This window comes from Panthera uncia, chromosome X (genome assembly GCF_023721935.1).
Source record: "Panthera uncia isolate 11264 chromosome X, Puncia_PCG_1.0, whole genome shotgun sequence".
NCBI lineage: Eukaryota > Metazoa > Chordata > Mammalia > Carnivora > Felidae > Panthera > Panthera uncia.
The window spans coordinates 46,044,168-46,060,927 of NC_064817.1; the positions used below are offsets into that span (position 1 = coordinate 46,044,168).

The window sequence follows — 16,760 nt, forward strand, 5'->3', positions numbered from 1 at the left end:
TTGGCGCATAGACATTTATAATTGTAACCTCTTCCTGATGGATAGTCCCTGTAATTGTTATATAATGCCCTTCTTCATCTCTTGTTACAACCTTTAATTTAAAGTCTAGTTTGTCTGATATAAGTATGGCTACTCCAGCTTTCTTTTGACTTCCAGTAGCATGATAGATAGTTCTCCATCCCCTCACTTTCAATCTGAAGGTGTCCTCAGTTTTAAAATGAGTCTCTTGTAGGATGTGAGGGCGATCTTGCTATGATATCTGTCACCCCATTGATTGCCAGGGTTGATTCGGCTGATCTGGCTGGCTAGGCGGGTGTCCCCTTCCTCCCTCACCGCTCCATGTGTGTCCCTCCCGAAGCTGCGTGCTCGGTCAAAGAGGACGACCTTTCCCGATAGAGGAGGACCGTTCTTCGGTCAAGGGTATACGAGTAGCTGCGCTCCCCTGCTAGAACCTCCAAACAAGCTCTCAAGGTCCATTTGTAGGAGAACGTAGGGTAGTCAAGCTTCCAAGACTCCAGACACATCCAAATGAGGCGCTGCACGTGGCAGTCTGCCTTTCTTTGAAAAAAAAATAAATAAAATGAGTCTCTTGTAGACAGCAAATAGATGGGTCTTGTTTTTTTATCCATTCTGATACCCTATGTCTTTTGGTTGGCGTATTTAGTCCATTTACATTCAGTGTTATTATAGAAAGATATGGGTTTAGAGTCATTGTGATGTCTGTAGGTTTCATGCTTGTAGTGTGGTCCTTGCAACATTTCACTCAGAGTCCCCCTTAGGATCTCTTGTAGGGCTGGTTTAGTGGTGATGAATTCCTTCAGTTTTTGTTTGTTGGGAAGACCTTTATCTCTCCTATCCTGAATGAAAGACTTGCTGGATAATGGATTCTCAGCTGTATATTTTTTCTGTTCATCACATTGAAGATTTCCTGCCATTCCTTTCTGCCTGCCAAGTTTCAATAGGTCTGCCAGTAGTCTTATGCGTCTCCCTTTATAAGTTAGAGCATGTTTATCCCTAGCTGCTTTCCGAATTTTTTCTTTCCTTGCATTTTTCCAGTTTCACTATGATATGTCCTGCAGAAGATTGATTCAAGTGATGTCTGAAGGGAGTTCTCTGTGCCTCTTGGATTTCAATGCCTTTTTCCTTCTCCAGATCAGGGAAGTTCTCAACTATGATTTGTTCAAGTACATCTTCAGCCCCTTTCTCTCTCTCTTCCTCTTCTGGAATTCCTATGATACGGATATTGTTCCCTTTTATTGCATCACTTAGTTCTCTAATTCTCCCTTCATACTCCTGGATTTTTTTTTATCTCTATTTGTCTCAGCTTCTTTTTTTCCATAATTTTATCTTCTTTTTTTTAATTTAATTTTATTTTTTATTTTTTAAAATTTACATCCAAATTAGTTAGTATATAGTGAAGCAATGATTTCAGTAGATTCCCTTTTTTCTCATTTAGCCCATGCCCCCTCCCACAATCCCTCCAGCTACCCTCAGTTTGTTTTCCATATTTATGAGTTTCTTCTGTTCTGTCCCCCTCCATGTTTTTATATTATTTTTGTTTCCCTTTCCTTATGTTCATCTGTTTTGTCTCTCAAAGTCCTCATATGAGTGAAGTCATATGAGTTTTGTCTTTCTCTGACTAATTTCACTTAGCATAATACCCTCCAGTTCCATCCATGTAGTTGCACATGGCAAGATTTCATTCTTTTTGATGGCCGAGTAATAGTCCATTGTATATATATACCACATCTTCTTTATCCATTCATCCATCGATGGACTTTTGGGCTCTTTCCATACTTTGGCTATTGTTGATAGTGCTGCTATAAACATGGGGGTGCATGTGTTGCTTCGAAACAGCACACCTGTATCCCTTGGATAAATGCCTAGTAGTGCAATTGCTGGGTCGTAGGGTAGTTCTATTTATAGTTTTTTGAGAAACCTCCATACTTAGTGGCTGCACCAGCTTGCATTCCCAGCAACAATGCAAAAGAGATCCTCTTTCTCCGTGTCCTTACCAACATCTGTTGTTGCCTGAGTTGTTAATATTAGCCATTCTGACAGTTGTAAGGTGGTATATCATTGTGGTTTTGATTTGTATTTCCCTGATGATGAGAGATGTGGAGCATTGTTTCATGTGTCAGCTGGCCATTTCTATGTCTTCTTTGGAGAAGTGTCTATTCATGTCTTTCACCCATTTCTTCAATGGATTATTTGTTTTTTGGTTGTTGAGTTTGATAAGTTCTTTGTAGATTTTGGATACTAACCCTTTATCTGATATGTCATTTGCCAATATCTTCTCCCATTTTGTCGGTTGCCTTTTAGTTTTGCTGATTGTGTCCTTTGCTGTGCAGAAGCTTGTTATTTTGATTAGGTCCCAGTAGTTCATTTTTGCTTTGGTTTTTCTTGCCTCCAGAGATGTCTTGAGTAATAAATTGCTGCGGGCAAGATCAAACAGGGTTTTGCCTGCTTTCTCCTCAAGGATTTTGATTGCTTCCTGTCTTACATTGAGGTCTTTCATCCACTTTGAATTTATTTTTGTGTATGGTGTAAGAAAGTGGTCCAGGTTCATTCTTCTGCATGTCGGTGTCCAGTTTTCCCAGCACTACTTGCTGAAAAGACTGTCTTTATTCCATTGGATATTCTTTCCTGCTTTGTCAAAGATTAGTTGCCCATGCATTTGTGAGTCCATTTCTGGGTTCTCTATTCTATTCCATTGATCTGAGTGTCTGTTCTTGTGTCAGTACCATACTGTCTTGATGATTACAGCTTTGTGGTGTAGCTTGAAGTCTGGGATTTTGATGCGTCCTGCTTTGGTTTTCTTTTTCAAGATTGCTTTGACTATTTGGGGTCTTTTCTGGTTCCATACAAATTTTGGGATTATTTATTCTAGTTCTGTGAAGAATACTGGTGTTACTTTGATAGGGATCGCATTGAGTATGTAGATTGCTTTGGGTAGTATCGAGACTTTAACAATATTTGTTCTTCCTATTCAGGAGGATGGAATCTTTTTCCATTTCTTTGTGTCTTCTTCAGTTTCTTTCATCTGCTTTCTATAGTTTTCAGTGTATAGATTTTTCATCTCTTTTGTTAGATTTCTTCCTAGGTAATTTATGGTTTTTGGTGCAAGTGTAAATGGGATTGATTCCTTGATTTCTCCTTCTGTCGCTTCATTGTTGGTGTATAGGAATGCAACCGATTTCTGTGCATTGATTTTATATCCTGCAACGTTGCTGAATTTATGAATCAGTTCTAGCTGTTTTTTGGTGGAATCTTTTGGGTTTTCCATATAGAGTATCATGTCACCTGTGAAGAGTGAAAGTTTGACTTCCTCCTGGTCGATTTGGATACCTTTTATTTCTTTGTGTTGTGTGATTGCAGAGGCTAAGACTTCCAATACTATGTTGAATACCAGTGGCGAGAGCGGCTGTCCCTGTCTTGTTCCTGACCTTAGGGGGAAAGCTCTCAGTTTTTCCCCATTGACAATGTATTAGCATTGGGTTGCTTGTATATGGCTTTTATGATCTCGAGGTATCCTCCTTCTATCCCTACTTTCTTGAGGGTTTTTATCAAGAAAGGATGCTGTATTTTGTCAAATGCTGTCTCTGCATCTATTGAGAGGATCATATGCTTCCTGTCCTTTCTTTTATTGATGTGATGAGTCACATTAAATGTTTTGAGGATATTGAACCAGCCCTGCATCCCAAGTATAAATCCCACTTGGTCGTGATGAATAATTTTTTAATGTATTGTTGGATCCGGTTGGCTAATATCTTGTTGAGGATTTTTGCATCCATGTTCATCAGCGAAATTGGTCGATAATTCTCCTTTTTAGTGGGGTCTGTGTCTGGTTTTGGAATCAAGGTAATGCTAGCTTCATAGAAAGAGTTTGGATATTTTCCTTCCATTCTATTTTTTGGAACAGTTTCAAGAGAATAAGTGTTAAATCTTCCTTAAATGTTTGGTAGAATTTCCTTGGAAAGCCATCTGGCCCTGGACTCTTGTTTTTTGTCAGATTTTTTATTACTAATTCGATTTCCTTACGGGTTATGGGTCTGTTCAATTTTTTTCTTTCTTCCTGTTTCAGTTTTGGTAGTGTATGTTTCTAGGAATTTGTCCATTTCTCCCAGATTTCCAATTTTGTTGCCATATAATGGCTCATAATATTCTCTTATTATTGTTTTTTTTCCCAATATATGAAATTTATTGTCAAATTGGTTTCCATACAACACCCAGTGTTCATCCCAAAAGGTGCCCTCCTCAATACCCATCCCCCACCCTCCCCTCCCTCCCACCCCCCATCAACCCTCAGTTTGTTCTCAGTTTTTAACAGTCTCTTATGCTTTGGCTCTCTCCCTCTCTAACCTCTTTTTTTTTTTTCCTTCCCCTCCCCCATGGGTTTCTGTTAAGTTTCTCAGGATCCACATAAGAGTGAAACCATATGGTATCTGTCTTTCTCTGTATGGCTTATTTCACTTAGCATCACACTCTCCAGTTCCATCCACGTTGCTACAAAAGGACATATTTCATTCTTTCTCATTGCCATGTAGTATTCCATTGTGTATATAAACCACAATTTCTTTATCCATTCATCAGTTGATGGACATTTAGGCTCTTTCCATAATTTGCCTATTGTTGAGAGTGCTGCTATAAACATTGGGGTACAAGTGCCCCTATGCATCAGTACTCCTGTATCCCTTGGGTAAATTCCTAGCAGTGCTATTGCTGGGTCATAGGGTAGGTCTATTTTTCATTTTCTGAGGAACCGCCACACTGCTTTCCAGAGTTGCTGTGCCAATTTGCATTCCCACCAACAGTGCAAGAAGGTTCCCGTTTCTCCACATCCACTCCAGCATCTATAGTCTCCTGATTTCTTCATTTTGGCCACTCTGACTGGTGTGAGGTGATATCTGAGTGTGGTTTTGATTGGTATTTCCCTGATAAGGAGCGACGTTGAAGATCTTTTCATGTGCCTGTTGGCCATCCGGATGTCTTCTTTAGAGAAGTGTCTATTCATGTTTTCTGCCCATTTCTTCACTGGGTTATTTGATTTTTGGGTGTGGAGTTTGGTGAGATCTTTATAGATTTTGGATACTAGCCCTTTATCCGATATGTCATTAGCAAATGTCTATTCCCATTCCGTTGGTTGTCTTTTAGTTTTGTTGGTTGTTTCCTTTGCTGTGCAGAAGCTTTTTACCTTCATAAGGTCCCAGTAATTCATTTTTTCTTTTAATTCCCTTGCCTTTGGGGATGTGTCGAGTAAGAGATTGCTACGGCTGAGGTCAGAGAGGTCTTTTCCTGCTTTGTCCTCTAGGGTTTTGATGGTTTCCTGTCTCACATTCAGGTCCTTTATCCATTTTGAGTTTATTTTTGTGAATGGTGTGAGAAAGTGGTCTAGTTTCAACCTTCTGCATGTTGCTGTCCAGTTCTCTCAGCACCATTTGTTAAAGAGACTGTCTTTTTTCCATTGGATGTTCTTTCCTGCTTTGTCAAAGATGAGTTGGCTATACGTTTGTGGGTCTAGTTCTGGGGTTTCTATTCTATTCCATTGGTCTATGTGTCTGTTTTTGTGCCAACACCATGCTGTCTTGATGATGACAGCTTGTAGTAGAGGCTAAAGTCTGGGATTGTGATGCCTCCTGCTTGGGTCTTCTTCTTCAAAATTACTTTGGCTATTCGGGGCCTTTTGTGGTTCCATATGAATTTTAGGATTGCTTGTTCTAGTTTCGAGAAGAATGCTGGTGCAATTTTGATTGGGATTGCATTGAATGTGTAGATAGCTTTGGGTAGTATTGACATTTTGACAAAATTTATTCTTCCAATCCATGAGCAGGGAATGTCTTTCCATTTCTTTATATCTTCTTCAATTACCTGCATAAGCTTTCTATACTTTTCAGCGTACAGATCTGTTACATCTTTGGTTATATTTATTCCTAGGTATTTTATGCTTCTTGGTGCAATTGTGAATGGGATCAGTTTCTTCATTTGTCTTTCTGTTGCTTCATTGTTAGTGTATAAGAATGCAACTGATTTCTGTACATTGATTTTGTATCCTGCAACTTTGCTGAATTCATGTATCAGTTCTAGCAGACTTTTGGTGGAGTCTATCGGATTTTCCATGTATAATATCATGTCATCTGCAAAAAGCGAAAGCTTGACTTCGTCTTTGCCAATTTTGATGCCTTTGATTTCCTTTTGTTGTCTGATTGCTGATGCTAGAACTTCCAGCACTATGTTAAACAACAGCGGTGAGAGTGGGCATCCCTGTCATGTTCCTGATCTCAGGGAAAAAGCTCTCAGTTTTTCCCCATTGAGGATGATGTTAGCTGTGGGCTTTTCATAAATGGCTTTTATGATATTTAAGTATGTTCCTTCTATCCCGACTTTCTCAAGGGTTTTTATTAAGAAATGGTGCTGGATTTTGTCAAAGGCCTTTTCTGCATCGATTGACAGGATCATATGGTTCTTCTCTTTTTTTTTTTGTTAATGTGATGTATCACGTTGATTGATTTGCAAATGTTGAACCAGCCCTGCATCCCAGGAATGAATCCCACTTGATCATGGTGAATAATTCTTTTTATATGCCGTTGAATTCGATTTGGTAGTATCTTATTGAGAATTTTTGCATCCATATTCATCAGGGATATTGGCCTGTAGTTCTCTTTTTTTACTGGGTCTCTGTCTGGTTTAGGAATCCAAGTAATACTGGCTTCATAGAATGAGTATGGAAGTTTTCCTTCCCTTTCTATTTCTTGGAATAGGTTGAGAAGGATAGGTATTATCTCTGCTTTAAACGTCTGGTAGAACTCCCCTCGGAAGCCATCTGGTCCTGGACTCTTATTTGTTGGGAGATTTTTGATAACCAATTCAGTTTCTTCGCTGGTCATGGGTCTGTTCAAGCTTTCTATTTCCTCCTGATTGAGTTTTGGAAGAGTGTGGGTGTTTAGGAATTTGTCCATTTCTTCCAGGTTGTCCAATTTGTTGGCATATAATTTTTCATAGTATTCCCTGATAATTGTTTGTATCTCTGAGGGATTGGTTGTAATCATTCCATTTTCATTCATGATTTTATCTATTTGGGTCCTCTCCCTTTTCTTTTTGAGAAGCCTGGCTAGAGGTTTGTCAATTTTGTTTATTTTTTCAAAAAACCAACTCTTGCTTTCGTTGATCTGCTCTACAGTTCTTTTAGATTCTATATTGTTTATTTCTGCTCTGATCTTTATTATTTCTCTTCTTCTTCTCGGTTTAGGCTGTTTTTGCTGTTCTGCTTCTATTTCCTTTAGGTGTGCTGTTAGATTTTGTATTTGGGATTTTTCTTGTTTCTTGAGATAGGCCTGGATTGCAATGTATTTTCCTCTCAGGACTGCCTTCACTGCGTCCCAAAGCATTTGGATTGTTGTATTTTCATTTTCATTTGTTTCCATATATTTTTTAATTTCTTCTCTAATTGCCTGGTTGACCCACTCATTCGTTAGTAGGGTGTTCTTTAACCTCCACGCTTTTGGAGGTTTTCCAGACTTTTTCCTGTGGTTGATTTCAAGCTTCACAGCATTGTGGTCTGAAAGTATGCATGGTATGATTTCAATTCTTGTATACTTATGAAGGGCTGTTTTGTGACCCAGTATATGATCTATCTTGGAGAATGTTCCATGTGCACTCGAGAAGAAAGTATATTGTGTTGCTTTGGGATGCAGAGTTCTAAATAGATCTGTCAAGTCCATCTGATCCAATGTATCATTGAGGGCCCTTGTTTCTTTATTGACCATGTGTCTAGATGATCTATCCATTTCTGTAAGTGGAGTGTTAAAGTCTCCTGCAATTACCACATTCTTATCAGTAAGGTTGCTTAGGTTTATGAGTAATTGTTTTATATATCTGGGGCCTCTGGTATTCGGCGCATAGACATTTATAATTGTTATCTCTTCCTGATGGATAGACCTTGTAATTATCATATAATGCCCTTCTTCATCTCTTGTTACAGCCTTCAATTTAAAGTCTAGTTTGTGTGATATAAGTATGGCTACTCCAGCTTTCTTTTGGTTTCCAGTAGCATGATAAATAGTTCTCCATCCCCTCACTCTCAATCTAAAGGTGTCCTCAGGTCTAAAATGAGTCTCTTGTAGACAGCAAATAGATGGGTCTTGTTTTTTTATCCATTCGGATACCCTATGTCTTTTGGTTGGCACATTTAATCCATTTACATTCAGTGTTATTATAGAAAGATACGGGTTTAGAGTCATTGTGATGTCTGTATGTTTTATGCTTGTAGTGATGTCTCTGGTACTTTGTCTCCCAGGATCCCCCTTAGGATCTCTTGTAGGGCTGGTTTAGTGGTGACAAATTCCTTCAGTTTTTGTTTGTTTGGGAAGACCTTTATCTCTCCTTCTATTCTAAATGACAGACTTGCTGGATAAAGGATTCTCGGCTGCATATTTTTTCTGTTTAGCACACTGAAGATATCGTGCCAGTCCTTTCTGGCCTGCCAAGTTTCAAAAGAGAGATCAGTCACGAGTCTTATAGGTCTCCCTTTATATGTGAGGGCACGTTTATCCCTTGCTGCTTTCAGAATTTTCTCTTTATCCTTGTATTTTGCCAGTTTCACTATGATATGTCGTGCAGAAGATCCATTCAAGTTACTTCTGAAGGGAGTTCTCTGTGCCTCTTGGATTTCAATGCTTTTTTCCTTCCCCAGTTCAGGGAAGTTCTCAGCTGTTATTTCTTCAAGTATCCCTTCAGCACCTTTCCCTCTCTCTTCCTCCTCTGGGATACCAATTATGCGTATATTATTTCTTTTTAGTGTATCACTTAGTTCTCTAATTTTCCCCTCATACTCCTGGATTTTTTTATCTCTCTTTTTCTCAGCTTCCTCTTTTTCCATAACTTTATCTTCTAGTTCACCTATTCTCTCCTCTGCCTCTTCAAGCCGAACTGTCGTGGTTTCCATTTTGTTTTGCATTTCGTTTAAAGCGTTTTTCAGCTCCTTGTGCCTGTTCCTTAGTCCCTTGATCTCTGTACCAACAGATTCTCTGCTGTCCTCTATACTGTTTTCAAGCCCAGCGATTAATTTTATGACTATTATTCTAAATTCACTTTCTGTTATATTATTTAAATCCTTTTTGATCAGTTCATTAGCTGTTGTTATTTCCTGGAGATTCTTCTGGGGGGAATTCTTCCGTTTGGTCATTTTGGATAGTCCCTGGAGTGGTGTGGACCTGCAGGGCACTTCCCCTGTGCTGTGGTGTGTAACTGGAGTTGGTGGGCGGGGCCGCAGTGAGTCCTGATGTCTGCCCCCACCGCTGGGGCCACAGTCAGACTGGTGTGTGCCTTCTCTTCCCCTCTCCTAGGGGCGGGATTCACTGTGGGGTGGCGTGTCCCATCTGGGCTACTTGCACACTGCCAGGCTTGTGGTGCTGGGGATCTGGCGTATTAGCTGGGGTGGGTAGGCAAGGTGCACGGAAGCAGGAGGGGCAGACTTAGCTCGCTTCTCCTTAGGTGATCCACTTCACGAGGGGCCCTGTGGCAGCGGGAGGGAGTCAGATCCGCTGCCGGAGGTTTGGCTCCGCAGAAGCACAGAGTTGAGTGTTTGCGTGGAGCGAGCGAGTTCCCTGGCAGGAACTGGTTCCCTTTGGGATTTTGGCTGGGGGATGGGCGAGGGAGATGGCGCTGGCGAGTGCCTTTGTTCCCCACCAAACTGAGCTCTGTCATCCGGGCGCTCAGCAGCTCTCCCTCCCTTTGTCCTCCAGCCTTCCTGCTTTCCGAGCAAAGCTGTTAACTTATGACCTCCCAGACGCTAAGTCACGCTTGCTGTCGGAACACACTCCATCTGGCCCCTCCGCTTTTGCCAGCCAGACTCGGGGGCCCTGCTTGGCCGGCAGGCTGCCCTTCTGCCCCGGCTCCCTCCCGCCATTCCGTGGAGCGCGCACCGCCTTGCTGCCCTTCCTACCCTCTTCCGTGGGCCTCTCGTCTGGGCTTGGCTCCGGAGACTCCGTTCTGCTAATCCTCTGGTGGTTTTCTGGGTTATTTAGGCAGGTGCAGGTGGAATCTAAGTGATCAGCAGGACGCGCGGTGAGCCCAGCGTCCTCCTATGCCGCCATCTTCCCCCTCCTACCTCTTATTATTGTTTTTATTTCTGTTGTGTCGGTTGTGATTTCTCCTCTTTCATTCTTGATTTTATTTATTTGGGTCCTTTACTTTTTCTTCTTGATCAAACTGGCTATTGGTTTATCAATTTTGTTAATTATTTCAAAGAACCAGCTTCTGGTTTCATTGATCTGTTCTACTCTTTTTTTGGTTTCAATAGCATTAATTTTTGCTCTAATCTTTATTATTATTTCCTGTCTTCTGCTGGTTTTAGGTTTTATTTGCTCTTCTTGTTCCACCTCCTTAAGGCGTAAGGTTAGGTTGTGTATATGAGATCTTTTTTCCTTCTTTAGCAAGGCCTGGATTGCTGTATTCTTTCCTCTTAATGACCGCCTTTGCTGCATCCCAGAGGCTTTGGGTTGTGGTGCTATCATTTTCATTGACTTCCATATACTTTTTAATTTCTTCTTTAGCTGCTTGGTTAGCCCATTCATTCTTTAGTAGGATGTTCTTCAGTCTCCAATAGTTGTTACCTTTCCAAATTTTTCTTGTGGTTGATTTCAAGTTTCATAGCATTTTGGTCTGAAAATATGCACGGTATGATCTCGATCCTTTTGTACTTACTTAGGGCTGATTTGTGTCCCAGTATATGGTCTATTCTGGAGAACATTCCATGTGCACTGGAGAAGAATGTATGCATAATTTTATCTTCTAATTCACCAATCTCTCCCTGCCTCTTCATTACGAGCTGTGGTCCCCTCCATTATATTTTGCACCTCATTGATAGCATTTTTTAGCTCCTCATGTCTATTTCTTAGTCCCTTGATCTCTGTAGCAACAGATTCTTTGGTGTCCTCTATGCTTTTTTCAAGCCCAGCAATTAATTTTATGATGATTATTCTAAATTATTGTTCCATTATATTGCTTAAGTCAATTTTGATCAATTCATTAGCTGTTTCTACTTCCTAGAGTTTCTTTTGAGGAGAGTTCTTCCGTTTAGTCATTTTGGGTACTTCCTGGGGTGGCACTGAACTGCAGGGCACTTCCCCTGTGCTGTCTGGAGTAACTTGTGTTGGTAGGTGGGGCCACAGTCATATTTGATGTCTGTCCCCAGCCCACTGCTGGGGTCACAGTCAGACTGGTGTGTGCCTTTATCTTCTCCTTTCTCAGGGGAAGGACTCACTGTGGAGTGGTGTGGCCCCTGTCCAGGCTACTTGCACACTGCAGGCTTGTGGTGCTGCTTTGATGGGATCTGGTGTATTAGCTGGGGTGTATCTGCAAGCTGCACAGGGGCATGAGGGGCAGGCTAAGCTTGCTTTGCTGTCTGTGGTCCCCTGTGGGAGGGGCCCTGCAGCACTGGGAGGGAGGCAGACCTGTCGTAGGGATGGATCTACAGAAGCTTAGCTGTGGGTGTTGGCGCAGTGCAAGCAAGTTCAGTGATGGAAAATGGTTCCTTTTGGGTTTACAGCTGGGGGATGGGAGAGGGAGATGGTTCTTGCCAGCGCCTTTGTTCCCCTGCCAAGCTGAGCTCTGTCTTCCCGGGCTTAACAACTCTCCCTCCTGGTGTCCTCTTGCCCTCCTGCTCTCCAAGCAAGGCTTTTGACTTTTAACATTCCAGATGTTAAGTCCCGATGGCTATCAGAACTCACCGAGTCCGGCCCCTCCGCTTTTGTATGCCAGACTTCAGGGGCTCTGCCTTGCTGGGTGGGCTACGTTTCCACCACCCCGGCTCCCTCCTGCCAGTCCGTGTAGCACGCATCGCCTCTCCACCCTTTCTCCCCTCTTCCATGAGTCCTCTTGGTTACACTTGGCTCCAGAGAGTCCATTCTGCTAGTCTTCTGTTGGTTTTCTGGGTTATTTAGGCAGGTGTGGGTGGAATCTATGTGATCAGCAGGACGAGGTGAGCCCAGTATCCTCCTATGCTGCCATCTTCCCCTGGATCCCACCCAATACATTCGACATTGATTCTTGAGTAATGAAAACATTCTTGGCAAATAATTTTACTCTTGTCCATCTTGCACCAGTCCAAGAATTTCACCTGTAGTGCTGCAATATGAATGTCCCTGGCTATTCCTCTTAATTATGCCCTCAGTTCCAGAAACCAACAGAATAGAACTGCAGTCTTACTCCATTATTCCTGGCTTCTGTATCTATGTGACTCCTGCCTGCTTTGAACATTCTAATTGTTTCAGAGTAAATGCCTCAGGCCCCATGGGACACTCAGCTAACAACATGTAGGGAGCACTGATAGGAAAGGGGCAGGGACATGCAGGGGCTCTCCTCATGGCATACTTAAGATTTTTTTTTAATTTTTTTTAACGTTTTTTATTTATTTTTGAGACAGGGAGAGACAGAGCATGAACAGGGGAGGGTCAGAGAGAGGGAGACACAGAATCTGAAACAGGCTCCAGGCTCTGAGCTGTCAGCACAGAGCCCGACGCGGGGCTCGAACTCATGGACCGCGAGATTATGACCTGAGCCAAAGTCGGCCGCTTAACCCACTGAGCCACCCAGGCACCCCAAGGCATACTTAAGATTTTTAAATGTGATGCCAAACCTACTTAGGTATAGCCTTCATTAGAATCAGTACACTAGGGGGGCGCCTGAGTGGTTCAGTCAGTTAGGTGTCTGACTTTGGCTCAGGTCATGATCTCACAGTTTGTGGGTTTGAGCGCCATGTCTGGCTCTGTGCTGACAGCTCAGAGCCTAGAGCCTGCTTCAGATTCTGTGTCTCCCTCTCTCTCTGCCCTTTCTCTACTCATGCTCTGTCTCTCTCTCTCTGTGTGAAAAATGAATATACTTTAAAATAAATAAATAAATAAACATTAAAAATCTTTTAAAAAATCAGTACATTAGGTACATCTGAAGAACCACTAAAAATATTTATTTTTTTTAAATTTGTACTTTTTTAAAAACTTTTAACATTTATTTATTTTTTAAGAGACAGAGTATGAGTGGGGGAGGGGATGAGAGAGAGGGGGGGAGGGGATGAGAGAGAGGGAGTCACAGAATCCCAAGCAAGCTCCAGACTCTGAGCTGTCAGCACAGAGCCCAACATGGGGCTCAAACTCAGGAACCACAAGATCATGACCTGAGCCAAAGTCAGATGCTTAACCGATTGACCAACCAAGTGTCCCTAATTTGTACTTTTTAAATCAAAAACATCCTGTGAAATATTGAAATAAGATGACCATTTAATTAACATAAATGAGAAATAACAGCAGTGAAACCAAAATAGATAATATTTTAATGTCCAATAAAGTTATAAATGAACACTACTGTATAGGTTATCCATAGGGATGTTGAAATTATGCAGTACATTGGCAGGATATGGGAGAGAAGAAGAGACAGTAAGGTTGGGTGCCAAGTCTATCCTGAAAATCAGGGTGACCAAGAAACTGACAGAGGTCTAACTTGAGGATTAAGTAGCAGAAGGTGATATGACTACTTTGCATATTTAAGAGTATTGCTTTTTTTCATAGGTGATTTCTCACTATCAGTGTAAAGAGCAGCGTGATGCCCACAGATTTGAGAAAATCAGCAACATTATTAAGCAATTTAAGCTGAGCTGCAGGTAAGAGATCTTTTGTGATCTATTTATGTCTGGAAAAAGTTGTCACTTTTGAGAGGTTCAGATAACCACAGTAGACTGCACTTTGTGTTCAGAGTAGTTCTTTTAATTGAAAAGAAAGCTAAATTCTAAGGGAGCCTACAGTTGGTTCAGGTGAAAGTCATTGTCCTTTAATGCAAACTCAACGGATACAGAAGAAGCATGTGAAAAATATCTAAGCAGAAAAATCTTTTGAGATATTCGATACTATTTAGGAAGAAATAAACAGAAAATATCCAAGGGAGTTTTGAAAAAGAAGAAAGGAGAATTTACCCTACCAAATAAAAATTTTGCTATAATACTATAGTGATTAAAATAGTGACATACTGATTCAGGAATGGTACAGAATACAGTCTGGAAATGTCTAATCATGTTGTCTCACTTTTGATTAAATATGGTTTGAATCTTAGCATTGTGAATATAGGAAGAAGGAATGGCTGAACATTATAATTTAGTAAATATGTAATAATCAAAATCCTTATCCTGGTAAAACTTTGATGCCCAGACAATAGAACAAGTATAAGTTTACTCTTTTTATGTCTTAGCACACTGTGAGACTTACTGGCATGTTTATGCTAACATTTTTAAGAAGAAATCGCAAAGGGCATGCAAATATAATTACCTTGTTTGTTTTTAAAGAAATGGGATCATTTCTCTAATTTCAATATAATGAACATTCAAAAATAGTTATTAATCACAATGATAGGAAAATTTCAACCTAAAATTCTTAAATATTAGGGAAATCTTTTGTAATCTGTTATTTTAACATGGATCTAGGTCTAAGCCCATTTCACAGTCAATGTCAAGTCCTAATCCACTTTCTAAGTCACTTTCCAAAACATAGTAAATTTAGCAGTAGAGTTTCCTTGGAAAACAAAGAGAAGTTAGTGATTAACTGTCTTAATGAAGTGGTGAATCAAGGTATAATGCTATTGAATGTTTAATATACAAAGTAAGAATTTTTTATATTGCTATTATTTTATGTTCTTTACTACTTTTTCTCATTTCTCTTATAGCAAGCTAGCTGCTTCTTTCCAGAGCATGGAAGTCAGGAACTCTAACTTTGCTGCTTTCATTGACATCTTTACATCCAACACTTATGTGATGGTCGTGATGTCTGATCCATCCATTCGTAAGTTCAAACTTAGCTGACATACATTTAAAGCTTCATTCTTTAAACTAATTGCCCTAGAGGTAGTACTTTATTAGATAATGAACAAACATCTTATAGTGGGGATGGTTGCACAGCAGTGGGAATATACTTAATGCCACTGACCTGTATATTTTTAAATGGTTAGAATGGTAAATTTCTCGTTATATGTATTATTTACCACAATAAAAAAGCTATTTTAGTACTAGTAATAAATAGTTTTTTGTTTACTAAACTTATGTTTTGAAGCTTAAAAATAATTTAGACTCCTGGGTGTTTTGTTTTTTCTTCATGAAATTTCAGAAATCAAGGTACTAAATCTAGGGGTTTTAAAGAAAAGAGAACCCATATGTATGATTTATGCTTCATATAGTATAAATTTTCAAAAGACTAATCAGTCTAAGCTCTGGATTACTAAATGCTGAATCATTTTATATGTCACTGTATATTCCTAAATACTATATTCCCATATTTGTACCCTGGGCATAAAGGGACGTATTTGGTACTTCCATGCCATAATAGCCATGTTCATAACTACTGAAATAAAGGTTCTAGCAGTGTTTCCAGGATGTTCCCAGAAGTTTAAATAAATTATCTCTGATCCACTGGCTTTTCCTACTTAGGTTAATATTAAAATACAGCATAACATAATGGGTTTTATTCTAAAAATGAACCAAAAAAAGATTTGGAAATTTTATTTTGGAAATATATTTAAATATAAACAAATCTGCTTATCCAGAAAAATTAAATCATAGTTAATTTGGGACCTCCTATTCCTGTATATTCTCTGTGACCTATTTTGAGAGATTTGGCTCTCTTTTGTTTATTTATTTGTTTTTACTAGTCAGACATTCCGTTGGCTGCTTGTATTTATTATGTTGGGTATCTCCTCCACCCCTACCCTCCCTACCCTCAGCTTCTGCAGCTACTCTGATCAACATCCGCAATGCCAGGAAACACTTTGAAAAGCTGGAAAGAGTGGATGGACCAAAACAGTGTCTCCTCATGCGCTAAACATTGCCACATGTTGTTTCAAAAAATTTTGAAATACTGTTTCTTAATTAATCTTAATGTTGTATTCATATATGTAAGCTCTGAAATGTGATGCTTACCACTTGTGTATTTCTTCCCCACATCAGTCTCAACGTTTAACCTTGAATGCTGTTTACTAAAATAGCCAGTGAGAAGTTAGAAAATGAGCTGTTCATGGACTTGATGTGACATAAAAGTATGTGATATGTAAGTGTTCTGATAACAAGATTCTAATAGTGTGTGTTCTGATAACCTGGTTCTAATAGTTGTGTATGCCATAGCCTTTTCCAACATCATCTTGTATTCCTCATTGGATAGTAACCTATAATTTGGAATATTACTAATTTCTCAGCATGCATTAAAATTATTCCTTAACTTCAACTGTAAATAAACTTTTGCTGTTAGGGATTTCAGTGTCTGTTTTCTTTTCCTTGTCTTTTCAACTTTTTCCCTAAGGAAGAGCAAATGAATTTCATAGTTATCCTATGGGGAGGGGATCTGCTGTTTGGGAAATATTATAGAATAAAGTTGGATAGGAAGGATGGAGGCAGATTATAGTCTTAAAGTTAGAAGAGTTTAGATATTATGTGATAGGAAATAGGATACCATTGTAGGTTTTTGAGGAGGGGAATTATGTGAAAGGAATTTTGAAAGAAAATTAACCTAGACTATATGGGCTGACTGGTGGCAGCTAGAGAAGCTGTGGCAGTAATATAGGCCTGAGGTGTGTTGAAAGCTTCTTCTAGGTTGCAGCTGGAGAAGGAATGAATAAAAAGTTGAGGGAAAAGAGATAAGATTTATGAGATATAAATCTTCTTTCTCTGTGGTCCAGGAATGATTAAATTTATGTATCCCATTACATCTAATGGGATGTATTCCATTCCATCTAAT

General features: G+C 39.9%; 1 protein-coding gene across 3 annotated transcripts in view; it reads left to right on the top strand.

Annotated features, from left to right (window-relative positions):
- RRAGB (Ras related GTP binding B) overlaps positions 1–16,277 on the top strand; it is a 51,154-nt gene extending 34,877 nt beyond the window's left edge. For 2 of the 3 annotated variants that reach the window (XM_049644644.1, XM_049644646.1), the window contains 3 exons: positions 13,560–13,651; positions 14,704–14,819; positions 15,754–16,277. In XM_049644644.1, coding sequence (XP_049500601.1) covers positions 13,560–13,651; positions 14,704–14,819; positions 15,754–15,851 — 306 coding nt within the window. In that variant the 3' untranslated portion in view covers positions 15,852–16,277. The remainder of the gene's footprint in view (positions 1–13,559; positions 13,652–14,703; positions 14,820–15,753) is intronic. The other variant, XM_049644645.1, reaches the window with a different exon arrangement.
- Positions 16,278–16,760: the final 483 nt, after the last annotated feature.